The sequence below is a fragment of the Triplophysa rosa genome, linkage group LG19, assembly GCF_024868665.1.
Source record: "Triplophysa rosa linkage group LG19, Trosa_1v2, whole genome shotgun sequence".
Taxonomy (NCBI): Eukaryota; Metazoa; Chordata; class Actinopteri; order Cypriniformes; family Nemacheilidae; genus Triplophysa; species Triplophysa rosa.
The window spans coordinates 7,916,528-7,933,365 of record NC_079908.1 but is presented as its reverse complement, the minus strand read 5'-3'; the positions used below and the strand labels follow the sequence as shown (position 1 = coordinate 7,933,365).

At 36.2% G+C, this 16,838-nt stretch overlaps 2 protein-coding genes across 2 annotated transcripts; one reads left to right on the top strand and one right to left on the bottom strand.

Annotated features, from left to right (window-relative positions):
* Positions 1-954: 954 nt before the first annotated feature.
* LOC130570613 (probable ATP-dependent RNA helicase DDX52) lies at positions 955-3,248 on the bottom strand. The gene is made up of 8 exons (XM_057360977.1): positions 3,027-3,248; positions 2,749-2,839; positions 2,518-2,640; positions 2,212-2,362; positions 2,058-2,133; positions 1,689-1,760; positions 1,445-1,543; positions 955-1,015 (listed from the first exon to the last, which is right to left on the bottom strand). Exons 1-8 carry the CDS (start codon positions 3,236-3,238, stop codon positions 955-957), a joined length of 885 nt encoding a protein of 294 aa, XP_057216960.1. The 5' UTR covers positions 3,239-3,248.
* A 5,721-nt stretch (positions 3,249-8,969) lies between these two features.
* On the top strand, positions 8,970-16,581 carry hnf1bb (HNF1 homeobox Bb). The gene is made up of 9 exons (XM_057360928.1): positions 8,970-9,340; positions 10,511-10,710; positions 11,481-11,757; positions 11,865-12,085; positions 14,021-14,166; positions 14,543-14,663; positions 15,668-15,817; positions 16,105-16,202; positions 16,351-16,581. The coding sequence occupies exons 1-9, from the start codon at positions 8,970-8,972 to the stop codon at positions 16,369-16,371; spliced, it is 1,605 nt and encodes a 534-aa protein (XP_057216911.1). The 3' UTR covers positions 16,372-16,581.
* Positions 16,582-16,838: the final 257 nt, after the last annotated feature.

Sequence of the window (16,838 nt, the reverse complement as noted above, 5' to 3'; positions counted from 1 at the left end):
GTGTTCCAAGTCTTCCAAGTTCCAAGTATATTCCAAGTTCTCAACGCCTCCAAGTCTTCCAAGTTCTCCAAGTCTTCCAAGTTCTCCACGTCTTCATCACCCCTTACGGATTCCAATACCTACCAATACCTACCTGCACTCCACCGGTCTACGATCTCCTGCAACCAAAAGGACAGTATTATTACCCGTTCTCATCATCCATCTACATTGCTGGTTTATTTACTTACTTGATATTCTCTTTGTGTATTAATAAACCCTAATGAAGATCTTACCTCCTGTCTGCATAGTGGTTCTGTCACAGTAACAAATCATATAATACTAATTTAACCAATACTGATAATATAATACTAATAATATACAATTTTAATATAATACCAGGAGTAAAATCAGGATTTACTCCAGAAGGGGTATGGATATTTCCAAAATTCCTTTGTGTACCGCTCTCACTTTTTTCTAACCTCCGTCACACTCTGTAACATTTTCAAAGATGTTTTTTTACTTGAACATGAATGTAGGGCAAACAAAAAAATATATACAAGATTAACGGCTTAATATATTCCATGGCTTCCATCATCGAGATGTTCGAAAATCAAAACTGAGATTGTTCAATCGTACCCAGTTATAGTGTGCTGGAATCTTGCAAAAAAAAACAGCTGTTCTGACTCCACACCATACACTGTTAAATCAATACAAATCTGCTGATATACTTAAATCCAGCTATTCTGAATCTTCTAACTCTTACTAGATCTAAAACTTAAAAAATAGACATTATAAAAAGCTTTAGATATATACGGTTAGGAATATATCCCCAAAAATGAGACTAAAACATGTGGGCGCGAAGATGTGGAGCATGCGCATGTACTGCATCTTAAATGAAGGCTATGCCGTTTCATTTACCTTTATATTCCCTAAGAATCAAACTGTCATTGTTCGCACCATGCTCTACACAATGAATTACAGAAAAGCCATATCATTGCCATCTGGAAGAGCACTAGAGCCATCAACAGACTCCATTCTATCACAAGAATGGCAAAACAATAGAAAATTTCACATGAAGAGATCAACATTCATTATATTAGAGATAATAATGTGGACAGGTCTGTACAACAGTGTGAATCTCAGCTCTTACAGCTCATGTCTGATGCTTCTGCGCTTGTCAGATACTTCTAGCTTTTTTCTTCCTAAAAACAAAACAGCAAGAAGTGAAAATCAAAAGCCTCCATTATAAACTAATTAACTGCTCAATGCTAGTACATGTAATGACAAAACCATACTTCTTATATTACTATCAACCCCTTCATCCCTGAATGTACATGCCCTCCCATCACAAACACAGTATATTCTTTTAGGGCATAATACAGCCGAACTGGAACGCAGGACAGATGTCAAAAACACATACAATGCTGCCCTTTAATTCAACCAAACTCACTCATACAAAACAAACCTTTTCCCCTTGCTGACTTTTTTCTGAAAGAGGATGCGAGGGGTTGTGCGAATAGTCGACCGTCTGGGTGGTTTCTTAGCAAGCTGTCGCTTCACTTTGCTATGGGAAGAAAATGTTGCATATTTTAGAGCTAAACCAGACACCTGAGTGAGTCTTTCATGTTTTGCAAAGTTAAGAAAAGTAGTACAAGTGCTTGAAGAAATGTGATATAAAAAGCACAAGTTATGTAACAAAGAAGCTTCACCTTTTGATTTTCTTGAAGCCGAGCATGTAGTCAGGCACAGGACATCCGGCCTGTTTTATGACTGTGGCAATGCTGGACCAAAACAAAGCAGATATTAGAAGACTCAGAATCAGCATTCATTTGCCATAAAGCCAGAAAATGAGTCTGAACTATAGAAGTCTGAATATTACATTTCTGAGTCAACTGACTCCATGACCATAAATATTGACACCTCTCTGAAATACCAAACAATTATCTTTAAATAACAATAAACAACAAATGCAATGACTCATTGATATATAAGATCTGATTCAAGTGTTACAAAATGTATTTTTATATATTTCATTTAAAAATATCACTAAAACTGCACTTGACTTGTAGTTTTATTACCTGCGTAAGAGAGGTTTGTCGTCCTCGGTGAAGAAGGTTATTGCTTTTCCTTTGTGTCCTGCTCTTCCCGTGCGCCCTATAAAGCACAAAGTGTCAAGCTTAGCATCACAGGACACAACGTGATTCACAATCTTTACTCAGCTGGTAAACTAACCAATCCGATGGATGTACTCGACAGCAGTAGTTGGGAAGTCGTAGTTGATGACGAGGTTGATGCCTTTGAAGTCAATTCCTCGAGCCAGAAGAGCAGTGCAGATCAACACCCAGATCTTCCCCGAACGGAAACTGGTAACAACATTGTCCCTCTAGAATAAATCAAATGAAGAGACAGAAAAACAAACCGAGCGATTACAAAAAGTGAATTTAATTCTGTTTATTTACCATTTTACCTCTACAGTTTTTACTCTAACTATGGTTTTACTCATATTTAGTGATCTGCATTATTTCTCTCCCAATCTACCTGCTGTTGGGTGCGTTCTGCATGGATCACGTCAACGTTTATTCCCTCGTACACCAGCTCATGGAAGAGCTCTCGGGCTCGATCGATAGACTGAACAAACACCAGCACAGGTGGCAGAAAGCCCTGATAGGTTTAAAGACATTAAGTCACGACACAATTCATTCACAAAAAGCTGAAAACTCATGACATTTTTCCATCATGAAATGACAGTGAGGTGGTGATGTCACAGACCTTCTTTATAAGGTCTCTCATAGCCAGCACTTTTCCACTCTCTGAACCCACAAACAGCAACTCTTGCTCCAATGTCTCAGCTGCTGTGTTCCTGAGGATGTGTTAAAGAATCTTTTATAACTGAAAAAATATTTCTTCTTTGGGCCATTACCATAATGTTTAATATTTTGTCAAAGAAACCATAAGAGATCATGCATTGAAGTGATTTTACCAGAGTTAGGTGCTTTACAAACATGAAAATCTGTTCAATGATACATATCCAAGGAAAGCTGTGATACCTGGGTCCAATGTTGACAGAGACGAGATTGTCCAGGTTCAGTCGACACCACTGCTCTACATCTGTGCCGAAGGTGGCGCTGAAGAAAGCCCGGCGGATTTTAGGAGAAGAGCAGGCCAGGAAAATGGTGGCGAGCTGCTCTCTGAAACCCGTCTTGCCATCCTCAAAGAGTTTATCTGATTCATCCACCACCAGCCACTCCACTCTGAACATAACAGATCAAATAAACATTCACACGTGAGACGGAGTGCTGAATATCTATGTATGATGAAGACACATACTTACTTAAAGATACATTTCTTTGTTCGGTTGAACGCCAAGAAAGATATTTGGAAGAATTTTAGCTACTGAGGCACCATTGACTACCATATTAGAACATTTTTTAAAATATTTTTTGCTCTGTTGAACATGAACGAAGATATTTTGAGGAATTTAGGAAAGCAGACAGTTCTCCATTTTATTTGTTTCTACTACGGTAGTCAATGATGTCCCAGAACTGTCAGTTGTTCAACAGAAAAAGAAATGTATACAGGTTTGGAACAACCTGAGGGCGAATAAATGATGACAGAATTTTCGTTTTTGGTGAACTATCCCTTTAATTGCTTTCCTGTAGCTCAGTGGTAAGTGCGTGGGTTCGATCCCAGGGGATTGCATATACAGTACTTAGAAACAAATGTATAGGATAATGCAATGTAAGTCGCTTAAAGCATCTGCCAAATGCATAAATGTAAATGTAAATGTTTTAATTGCCTTGTCATTTACTAAAAGTGAATACCTATTCATATACATATATATTTTTTTCTATTCTCAGTTTTAACAGTTGTAATGTGACCTGCATTCATTAAACTTAACTACCTGATTAATGCAAAAGGGCAATTCCATGAAATTGTCGAACTTAAAATAAAAAATCATGTTTTTTTCAAAAGGTTTTCACCATACTGATAGGTCAGATGTCAATATTCAGTGGTTTAAATACCCATGTGAAGTCTCTCTTAGATTTTATAGTCAGGTGAGTGAACTGTCATATATAACAGTCTATATTCCTCATAAATGGGTGAAAATAAAATGTTTAATTTGTATTTCAAGTTTTGATATTTATAGCTTAAAAAATCACAGTTTTTATATTTAGGCCAGTTATTTATAGTTTTTTTACTGAAGAAATAAAGTTGTTTATTAACAGGTTTACATTTTCCCTCATATATTGTTATTATATAATAATCTAGAAAAGTTTAATTATTACTTTGACGGACTATTCAGAATGCAAAATCCACTAAAACCCTGTATAAAGCTAAAGTGAATTTCAGTTTGACATGATGGCCTGATTGACTCCGGCCCTCACGGGGCCCCGGGGTCACTGAGGCGTGAGAGAGAAAGCAGAGGGAGGAGAGCGATCAAGATGAAGAAGAGGACAGAACGTGTGATTCCTGTGAAGATCGGATCAAGAGAGCGTGAGGTTCAGTGGGGCAAAGTCCGCTTGGCCCTTACGGGGGGTTGGGTGCGTGGGGGGATTGTATATTGCTGATTCAAGCACGTCTGTCCCTGTGCATTCACCCAAATCCTCCCCCCGCTTCCCATTTGGGGGCTGAAGTGGTGGGGGGTAAATAGAGGGACAATTAAGATCTATAAAACTCAAGACGTTTTGTAATGGTCGGGTATGAATCCCTGCAAAAGTCTTTTAAATAAAAAACGTATCAGGAAGTGAAAAAATATTTTGAAACAGAAATTTGCATTTTTCTCAATTCATTTTCTTTTTTCAATTCTGTTTTTAAAAACATTACAAAAAGCTTTCTATATACAGTACTTAGCACTGCATGTGAAAACATGATGACAGCAGGTGTCAACATCAATGTTTTTGTTGGGTTGAAAGATTTGCAACAAGTTAGTTGAGAAATTAACCTGAGTACCCATATAGTTAAATCACTGAGTGTACGGTACGGGTGAATGATGTTCCCCCAACAGAGTAATAAGTAAAAGACACAATAAGAGTCAGAAATGTTGAAATCTTATATATCATGTGCCAATATCTCTTCTGATTACTTAAAACACACAGATCACATATACGTGAAAGCTCTTGTACCGTGCCCACATCACATGTTGGGTCTGAAATGATTCTCCTCTTTACCTTTACAGCGCAAGTCTTCTTCAGATTTTGACCTCTCGTGGGGAACCATCAAAGTCTTTTTTTGAACGTTGTATCTATAAAACGGCCATGAATTCTTTACTGTGCTGTAAAACCACAGTAGCACGATACAGTGTTATAGTCCTGGGATCTGTACAGATTGCATGAAATTTGAAGGCATTTTAGCAAACAATGCGAGTTGTAAAAAAGCCTTTGGTTTCTGCTGTTGTGCAATTACGAGCGAGATGATTTGTAAATGTGTTTATACTCAGACATAATGTACAAGTTTAGAATAAGTTTATAAGAATAGGTTTAGTTATACTGTAAGTAAATGAATATGACTATGAAAAAAATGACTTTGTTGTGTTTTTGATGACAGTGGTGGTGGCTGTATTTTACTATTGCTTTATTGTAAAAGCAAAAACTATGTGTTGGATCTGTACTATAGTTACTATGGTAAAGTGTATGTGTGAGTGAGTGAGTGTCAGCGGGGGGCTTCAGAGCTGCAGTGCGTTCTGGGAGAGTAGCTTCACTCACACTCCTTATTTCCTCTACAGCTCATCTCATTTGCTCCTCTACCTCCTTAAGGAAATGAGTCTAATGTCTTCAGTCACTTTAATTTTGATAAATGCTTTCAGTGAATTTCAGTCAGTCTCACACATTCATTAGACTCGATGAACGATAGTCGGTGTCAGTTAAAACTGCTTATATTTAAGGGTTAATGACAAATAAAAAAATGTTTTTATAAAGAAATAAATTACTTTGTTCTGCTGAACACAAAGGAAGATATTTGAAAGAATGTTAGTAATTTTCAGTTCTGGGACATCATTGACTCCTATGATAGGAAAAAATAAAATGGTAGTCAAAGGTGCCCCAGAACTGTTTGCCTTTCCTAAATTCTTCAAAATATCTCATTTCGTTTTCAAGAGAACATAAAAAAATATACATTTAGTAGTAAACGATGTCCCAGAACTGAAAATTGCTAACATTCCTCCAAATATCTTTCTTTGTGTTCATCAGAATAAAGATATTTGTACGGTTTTGGAACAACTTAAGGGTGAGTAAATGATGGCAGAATTTTAATTTTGGGGTGAACTATCCCTTAAATTTTTTATGACTTTCTTCTACAAATAAAAGATGAGTATGTATGACAATGAGTCTTAGTATGAGTATTAGCATTGTAATTATACTGTATGTGTGTACATTTAAGGTTTGAAATTGATTTTTAAATAACTTTACAAATCTGACAAAAAATCTATCACTTCTCCTAAGTCATGATGAAAAACTTCCCTGAAAATAATTGGAGAATTTCGTCAACAATAGGGACAATGGCTTTTATAGACATCATCTGCATTTTAAAACAAAATACACCCTTTTAAGTAAAGGTGCTACAAAAGATTCTTCACAGTGCTGCCATGGAATAATCATTTTGTTTACAAGAACCATTTTATAACCGTTCTATAGTATTAAAAACCCTTTTTTACTTTTGTGAAACAAAGGTTATACGGATGTGAACTGTTCTTTATGGAATTTTTTACATGGAATTGTGTAGCAAGTTTATTTCAAGAGTGTACTATTTAGAAAATTCAGATTGCAGATCTATTTACAGTAGCTGTTTTTTTGCACACTGCAAAACGCAAAACGTATAGATTTGTCATGCATATTTATATACCAACTCTTTGTGTTATAACATAAAACAATCCTAATGATTGCTCATCATCATGAAATGGAAGCTCATGTGGGTTAGATTACTGAAGTTAATATCTAACAGAGTGATCAACTGAGTCTTTATATGATGTGACACACTGCACTCTCACTGCAAACACAGACAATAAATGCCTGCAGACCTCACCTTAATCTCAAGGAAAACGTTCTGTTTACAAAATGTCATTTTCTCTTATCGTCCTTCCAAACCCTCGGATGTCCAAATTCAGTTTTTTTTAGAAAATGCAAAAACACTGTACTTTTAAAATGATTAAATACTTTGTTGTCAAAGTTGATAAGCACTTTTTAAGACTTTTTTATTGGTTAGATATTTGCAAAACCCAGTGACAAGCACACAGTAAAGGGTGACTAAAAATAAAAAAATCACGAAATACGGAAAGGCAAGGTTTTAGAAGAACAGCAGCAATATGTTTCTGTGCGTACTTGTGAGTTCAAGTCAAGGTCCGACTTACTGACTCGGAACTCGTCTTTCTGGTCACTGATTTCCCAGCATGCCCATCATCATGAGTTTGCTGTTGCTGTCGTCCACAAACATTTGAGCCACAGAAACAACAAAAATATTTGATTTTGCATTTTTCAAGCACACTGGTGTAATACATGCACCTCAAACCTTACTGAGATGAACAGACAGATCCCAGTAAATGAATACAGTGGAGTATATTGATCTACTCTGATAACATACAGTACAAAATACCTTGGCTTTCAAACCACAGGCAAATCAACCTTATTTTAACAGAACATCAAGGAAGGGGCTTTTTAAGGGAAACAGCATAGCTTTTGATGGAGTCATAGGACAACATAACAACCTGGTCAAAAAAGGAATAAAAAACTAACAAATTATTCATCCGATACAGTCACACTCCACTGCAGCTTTCACAACAGAAGCAGTTTCACATCCTGGAAAAAAATATGTAATTTCTGTAAGTTTGTTATTAACCACTGTTAATCATTGAGTATTGAGCAGTCCCCAAAATGTGTGAGAAAGGTTGACATCCAGAATGCATTAAAATTCTGTTCCAGCAGCAAATCTGGTCTAGTGAAAATTAAGACCTGAGATTACAGGTTTTTGATTCTCTTTTTAGAAATATATGTAAGTGAGAGGTGGACATGTTCACACATGTTGCATTTTTTCTCAGATTTTTACATTACTTCAATGAGGTGATAACTACAATTTGAAAGGTAATGCTGCTAAAATGAGGGAAAGCGTTCATATGACCATATTAGGAACACGGAACTGTGTAAAATAAAAAGACAAAATAAAAAATGTGATTTGTTGACCATTTGCAGAAACAAGGGTACACTTCTCTTTTATTTGAAAAAACGAATCTCAAATTATAATAACAGACTGACATTAGTTAATGGAAGCACATTACATTTACATGGATTTATCTAGCAGACACTTTTAGTCAAAGTGACTTACTAAAGAGAAATTATTTGTCCTATTGTCAACTTGTAAATACAATTAATTTGTCAGTCATTAAACACAATGGTGAATACCCAATACACACTTTATTTATGAAATCTGACCTTTAGAACCTTTATTTTTAAAAGTAACCTGTACTCATGCAACATATGTCTGGATATAATTTACCTGTCATATATTTAATACATGCACAAACACTAAGCTCATAAGCAGCATGTAACTTGTATAGTTGATTTATAGAATATTCTTGTAAAAAATAAATTCTTAAAATAACACCTGAACATTTTTCTTTACTTTTTACAGCTTGTTTCTTATGTAAAATAATGAAGTAAAGTGTCATGAAAACAACTATTACCCAATGGCAATATTACAGAAAAAATCTATACTTCAATTATACAAAAGTACAAACGATCATTTGTTTTCGCATAACTCATAAATGACTATTTGCATAATGTACAAAAGCCAATCACCATTAGGTCCTGTCCAGAGCTCCGCCCACCAGGAACGCGAAACTACTTCCTTCAGCAGGTGCGCTCCTACGCTGGACAACCGCAAAGGTTTGCGTAAAGGACACTTTAGTCTCGTGGGCTTCTGTCTGTAAATTTGGTATAGTTATTTAACTGCATTTCACACGTCTGTTTACCGAGGCCGGGGGATCTTTCAACCAGACCGGATTGATGTTTACTGACATGGTGTCCAAGTTGACGTCGCTTCAGCAGGAACTCCTGAGCGCCTTGCTGGACTCGGGGGTCACCAAGGATGTGCTGGTTCAGGCGCTGGAGGATTTATGTCCGTGCCCAGCTGAATTCGGAATTAAAATAGAAAAGCCCATATCCCCGTCAAGTGCCAACGGCGGCAGCGACTCCAGTGATTCAAAGCCGGTGTTTTTGACTCTGAGCAGCGCGCAAGGTAAAGGCAGCAAACTGTCCGGCGATGAAGGCTCTGATGACGGGGATGATTACGACACGCCACCGATCCTGCGCGAGCTGCAGTCTTTGAACACAGAGGAAGCGGCGGAGCAGCGCGCGGAGGTCGAGCGCATGCTATCGTGAGTCATTCATAAAATTCTTGACTTTATTATGTATACAAAAAATTGCATGATTGTTAGCTAAAATATTAGGCCTGTATACGAGAATAAAAGGACATCGCTTGTATCCATGCTACGCGTTATGATTAATGGCAGAAAAAACAGCAAAAGTAGGCCTATTATACAAATTTGTATGGTTTATAATTGTTTTACTTGTTTTGTTTGCCATAAAACAAACCACGAAATTATGTAGAATAATATTGCGATTTATTTGATATATTTAGCCTATTTTTATTAAAATGTCTTTCATTTAAGTATTGTTTTTATTAGTAGTTCTAAACAATTATTTAAAAACGTTTCTAATGGTCTGTTTTAGACGTGTTTACATTTAGAAAATATCCGTAAAAAGCTACCTAAATAATAGACAACACGTAAAGGCAAAACGAAACCACGTGTAGTTGTTATTAATTTATTTCTATAAATCATCAACAGAAAGATACACAATGTCGTATGAATAGAGGCAAAAGATATCTAGTTATTCATTGTCCAAAGTTATATAGGCTTAAACCAACATCCTCGACCACACTCTAATGTGAGGGCTTACAGTATATCCGAACACAGACAGCGGCCTACTCATTCTTTAAAGCGGATTTTCATTCAATTTTACAATATATCATTTATTTGTCGTAATTATCGTAATTATGCATTCTACGTCATACGACTTTAGATATTAGATTTTCTAGCTAGCCTAAATGTTTCGTTCTTTTCAACCTGAAGGCTTATGAATAACGGTTATTAATTCGAAATGACCGTCGGCTTAATATCGATATAATGAAAAATATTTGATTAGTTATTTTTCTAAAATGTTAGTAAACTTTTGTAAGCTGCAAAACTAATAGCACGATAATTATATAATTATTAATCTTTAATAAAAACATGAATAATTATAATCCTTAATTATTGTACTATTTATTTGCATATATATGTTTGCTAAATTTAATGTTATTTGTTTTTGCGATTTGTATTTCACTTATATTGTTTTTATCTCATGGTATTTAGCCTTCGTATTTAAGGTTTATAAAACATACGGGTATAATGTTAGGTCTTAACAAAACCAACGCCGAAAAATACAAATAATACAAATGATGTAATAAATAATAAATTACGCATTGTTATTTTGTTTTGTTTCAGAGGGGACCCGTGGCGTGTGGCGCGCACTGTTAAAGGCTACATGCAGCAGCACAATATTCCTCAGCGCGAGGTGGTGGACGTCACGGGTTTGAATCAGTCTCACCTGTCGCAGCATCTCAATAAAGGCACACCGATGAAGACCACCAAACGAGCCGCGCTTTACACCTGGTACATCCAGAAACAGCGCGATATCGACCGGCGTAAGTCAGCGCCCCCTTTCACATTGCCTATAATATCAAAATGTTTGCTTTCTTGTTTATTTTTAAATATGATTTTAGATGTATTTACCTGTAGGACCAATAGAATTCAACAAGTAGCCCTAAAAATGAACGAATGCAATGGTATTAGAAAATAAAATACCAAATTAATGCATTTACTTACAAAACTCAGAAAAGTGGCTTAAGTGAAAATAAAATAATCATTTTTTATTTTAATTTATATTACATATACTTTCTGGGGTCTCTAAAGTAATAATGTATATTGTTGAATTTCTAGGATATTGAATTTATTAGATATTATAAAACGTGGGCCTACATTGTTGTTCATTAATATATTATGTATTAAGATGATTTATTATGTGTATTATATTGTGTTAAATATCATTTAATACCATATCTTTACATTATTTATACAATATACAACAAGTTTTATATGAGAATTACATTTTAATTCTGCCATTTTTATATCCAACTGTTTTCAGACAGTTGGATACTATTTTCATTTTGATCAAATGTAAAAGTTTACTGTTTTCACAAAAGCAATAAAAAAACACATTTATATTGTAAACAGACAAAATTAATTACCATACATGCTCTAAGCAAACATTATGATGGTCATTTTAGACAAGGTCAATCAGTGAGCTCTGCTCCATCTTAGCCGTGCTCATTCCATCATTATGGGAGCCCCCATCCGAACACTATATGATTCTGCCTTACTCTGCCCCAAACGTGTCCCCCTCTTATTTCCGCAGAGTTCGACCGTGTTCAGGGCCTTGACCCCATTGACTCAGTCAGTCAGGATCAGGTCCTGTTTTTTTTCCCAGAATTCAATCATGCCGGACAGAATCCGGGGACTGCGGGAGGTTCCGGAGGGCCGCTCGTAGAGGAGGGCGAGCCAGGATCCAAGAGAATGAGACGAAACCGTTTCAAATGGGGTCCGGCGTCTCAGGAGATCCTCTACCAGGCTTATGAACGACAGAAGAACCCCAGCAAAGAAGAGAGGGAGGCGCTGGTGGAGGAATGCAACAGGTAACTCATGACTGCAGATGTGATGATGATCTTGATGATCTCAGATACATAAATAAAAAATAAATCAGTAAATTTGATCAGTTCAGTGTTTTGATGGCTGTTTTCAGGGCCGAGTGTATGCAGAGGGGTGTGTCACCCTCTAAAGCTCATGGACTGGGGTCTAATCTGGTCACGGAGGTTCGCGTGTACAACTGGTTTGCTAACCGGCGTAAGGAGGAAGCTTTCAGACAGAAGCTGGCGATGGACACGTACCCCCCCCACAGCATGAACCCCCTTCTGTCTCACGCATCATCACACATGCATCACCATCACAGTAACTCAGAAACAAGTAAGATTTCACTGCAATGCAAACACTCACGAACAGAATCACACGCCAGGTAACAGGTAACATCCATCTTGAGTGACCTCATCACATGAGACAGAGCACCGCTTACACCTGAGTAACATTCATTTTAACTAAATTTTAAAAGTGCCTTAAATTTTTATGTACAAACTGGTTTTACACGTCATTTCAACTAACTGTTGTTAAATTACATAGTTAAAATTTTAGGGCATAAAAAATGACAGCGTGCTTTTTTAACTCTTTCTAAACAGTTTTTTTTTTACTTTGTTTATTTGTGCATATAAGAAATGCAATTATTCTATGATTATTTTAAAGTTAAATAAAAACTTATTTGACCCAAAAAGTGCTATCAACTTTGCTTTACAAGTCATTTCAACTTAATATTTTACATTTGTTAGTAGATATAACCAGTGTTGGGTAAGTTACTCTGAAAAAGTAATTAATTACTAGTTACTAATTACATATTCAATAGTGTAATTAGATTACTGTACAAATTACTCTCTCCAAAAAGTATTTAGTTACTTATTACTAATTACTTTCTATATCCTACATCAACTTTGATTAGTTAAGTGATTCAAGGATAGACATGAAAGAGCTCTTTTAATTCATTCAAATAAATAATATTAAACTACATAAAGTACTCTATTAACTAGTATTACAAATGTGAGAATTATACATTAAAGCACAGATTTTAAAGTTAGACTCTGAATTTTGATGTCAATTCCACTATTGCACACACATATATTACACAAAGTATTTAGTTTAATTACATCAAAAGTAACTGTAATTAAATTACAGAAAAAATAAGAGTAATCCCTTACTTTACGTTTTCAAGTGAAAAGTAATTAAATTACAGTAACTAATTACTTAGTAACTAGTTACACCCAACACTGGATATAACTTATAAAAAGTTCAAATCGCTGATTTTGTTTGAGTTGAAGTAATGTAAAAAAAAGTTGAAATAAAAGTTGACTGTACTTTTTTTTTACAGGGAATGTGGTTTAAGTGATAGGATGACAAAACATTTTAGACCACACTTACACCCGCATTTAGCTGAAACGAATGTTAACACCAGGTGTAAATCGGGTCACAGATAAGCGTGAGGGGTGTTAGTTTTATTGGAATTCCACCGTTCCATCAGCGTGTGAACAAAATGTAGAGCCACACCCGTAGACACAGGTGAGATCGAAGGACAAAAAAATCGTTTGCCACAATCTTGGGGTCAAACCAGGGTCAAGTGACTGAAAGGGAGTGATCAGATTAAAACGTCTCATATTCTCCTGCAAAAGATTTGATAGCTCATTTAAATAATAAGAAACGTGATTATAAAAAGTTTTTTTTTAACGTTTGTTGAACACAGAGCTGTTTTGTTCTGTTGGAACGCCGTAAACCGCCGGCCTGTGAAATAGGACGAATTCCGCAGAATGTTTACAAATGGATTAATATTACGTCAGGAGAGTGAGTCAGAGAACAGCGTGTTTGCTCATACTGTGTATTCTGCTCCAGTCACTGACCTTAAACCCTTCAAAAGCTCTTTGATTGTTCGCCTTTATGAAGAAAGAAACGGAACAACATTTTGTATAATTTGTCCTGAGGTATGCTTTGGAGTAATGTATTTAAATACCGAAGAAGGCATGTGTGTGTGTGACTGTCGGTTATATGAAGACAGTCTTTAGTGTTTGAACTGTGCAGACGCTTATCACTTTTAGCTGGTATGCAACCAGGTCAAATAGAGATAAACGAATCAGGTCAGTGTGTGCAACTAGCAACTAGTCTTCCTCACTATTTCAATTGTCTTTGTGATGTGACAAAATGCAAAAACATTCTTTGTGACGTGACAAAATACAGATTTTTTACCGCCACAATAGTCAAAGATATAATTATAAATAACAGTATCTCTTTGTTTCTTTTCCCATGCAGAACTCCGGTACAGTCAACAAGGAACCAGTGAGGTCACTTCCTCTACAGCCATCAGTCACCATGGAAGCAGCCAATCAGTATTGCAACAGGTGTCTCCAGGTGGTCTGGATCCCTGCCACAGTTTGTTATCGACGGATGCCAAAATGGTAAGCAAAACCAAAAAAATGGTGTCTTGTCGCATGCACAAGAAAGCACATTCAGCCTTATTTATTTGATCGGAAAGAGCGTGTAACAGGCACGGCAGAGATCAATGCATTTTTACAGACATGATTGATAAAGTCAGCCTTAATTTGAAAACTGACGTGCTGCAGGCGGTACATATACTGTAACACTGCATCAATGTCTTTATTCAGTTTTATGACTGTCATGAATTGCCCCCCATAAACATGAGTTATGTTAGTGCATACACAGTCTAAAAACTCTGACACACATAAGCCATTCCATACCACGAACGAAAGGAACCATGTCCTTACTCGCTGTGTTTGTGTACCATATATGTATTTACATAGTGTGTGTGTCCAGATCACGGTGTCAGGTGGAGTTTTGCCTCCTGTGAGCACTCTGACCAACATTCACAGTCTTTCTCACTCATCTCATCATCACCAGCAAGCACAGAGTCTCATTATGAGCTTGGCTGCTCAAAGTGAGTGTATCACATTTTCTCTTTTCACATTTCCTCTTTCTCCTTTATAGCTTTCATTTCATTCAAAATCCTTCATAAAGAGCCTAGTCTAAACAACAGAACTTAACTTTCAAAAATAAAATCATCTTAAGATTGGCAGCTAAATAACAAAATATCCAGTGGAAAAAACAACTTTCAGCAACAGTTTAAAAGTAACCCAATTCCACGGAAAACCCGTAGACTTGGCAGTACAAACTGGCTCGCACTGTTCAAATATGGTGGACAACGTATACATCAGCCAATAGACGCTTTCATTGGATGCACGCGCAAGTTTACTTCCGGTCTGTGTTTGTTGATTGGTCTGGCTAGTGGCTAATAATATAACTATTTATATTCAAAATCATTTATATTCAAATGAATTTATGTTATTATTTTATTATATATTTACAGTATTGTATATTATTTATTGTATAATCATTTTATTAAATAAACAATTTGTTTAATGGGTTGCGTACACAGTAACGTTTGTTGACTTTTACATTTATTCATTTGGCAGACGCTTTTATCCAAAGCGACTTACAAGTATAGGAGAGATGTTGTTTATGTTGTTGCTTTGAAATGTGCCATCTAGTTATATATATCTATGCCTGTCAACATTTCATTCAATGTCATTAGCTTGCTTAAAATGATTTCCAAATGAATGGTTGTTTACTGCAACACATCAAGCGTGTGTTTGTTAACTTGTGTAGAGTATATTTTTGGCCCAAGCTAGTAAACTGAAATGTACAAATAATAATAAAGTTAATTTTTACATGCAGAAGTCTTAAAAGTACAGTAGAAAAATCATCAGAGAGAGAAGGATGGTGGAAAATCATGTGATTGTTTTATTACAGGAAAACATTTAAATTGCACCTCATGGGGAAAAACACTTAAAAAGTGTATGATGTGGCTTTAAAAAAAAATGTAACCACACAAGTTGCACTTTAAAAAATTCTGATGTTGACAACACTTTTTCATGCTTTTAGGTCTGACATCTCCTCAGTCTCAGAGCGTGCCCGTCATCAACAGCGTGTCTGGACTCACCACCCTGCAACCTATGCAGTTTTCCCCGAGCTCCAGCCTCACACAGCTGACCACAGCACACATCTCCCAGCATCCCTTCTCACAGTCACACAGTAAATATACAACATTCCTCATATCCTTCATGTCATTCCAAACCTGTATGACTTTCATTCTTCTTCAGAACACAAAAGAAGATATTTTGAAGAACGTTGGGAACCAAACAACATTGACCAACATTGACTTACGTTGTGTGGACACAAAACCACAGAGACATTAATCAAAATATCTTCTTTTGTTTCACAGAAGAAATAGTCATATATAGTTTCTGAACATCATGAGGGCGAATAAATGATGACCCTTTTTTTTTTTTAAGTTTAACATTTTTTCTTGTGTCTTTCAGTGTACTCTCCTAAACAGGAAGTTGCTCAGTTTTCTCATGCTTCTCGATACGCGACTATGGACACCAGCGCCATCACACACCTGGGCTCCAGCAAACAGGTTCTTATTTTCCATCTTACATACACGTTATATTATTTTCTTACTGCATTGTGAAGTGGCAAATCTCGACATTTTTCTCTATACATAAACTGTGTCTGTACTGTACGAGCCTTTGTTGTTAAATGGATGTTCTCTCTGTTCACGGCAGTGTCCTCTGCAGGCCTGGTGAATGAACACGCTGATGTGAGAACTTCCTCGGCAGCTTAGCAACAGGAGGGCCTGACATCTGCTATTCTCAGTTACTCTGGTAACCTCTCAGCTTGGAGAACCAATAGGTGCAGCACTGCCTCTGAATTGAAGAACCGTGATTTATACATGACGCCTCTAAGCCATAGCGGATAAAAGAACAAACTGCTGGAACTTGCCATGATGATGAAATACTGAGCCGAAGGTTTCCCTCTGATCAGTATCGGATGATGAAATCTTTGATATTGTATATACTGTACACTTTAATGAGGAACAATGTTTTGTTATAAATTAATAAAAAAAAGGTCAACATGTGAGCCAAAACAAAACAAAAAATGATGACCACACATATGTCTGAGATTTGAAATATCTATACTTTAAAAGAAAAATCATCACATTGCAATGTAAAATCAGATTTCTTTACATTAGAAAAGGGTCTCTCCATTTCAA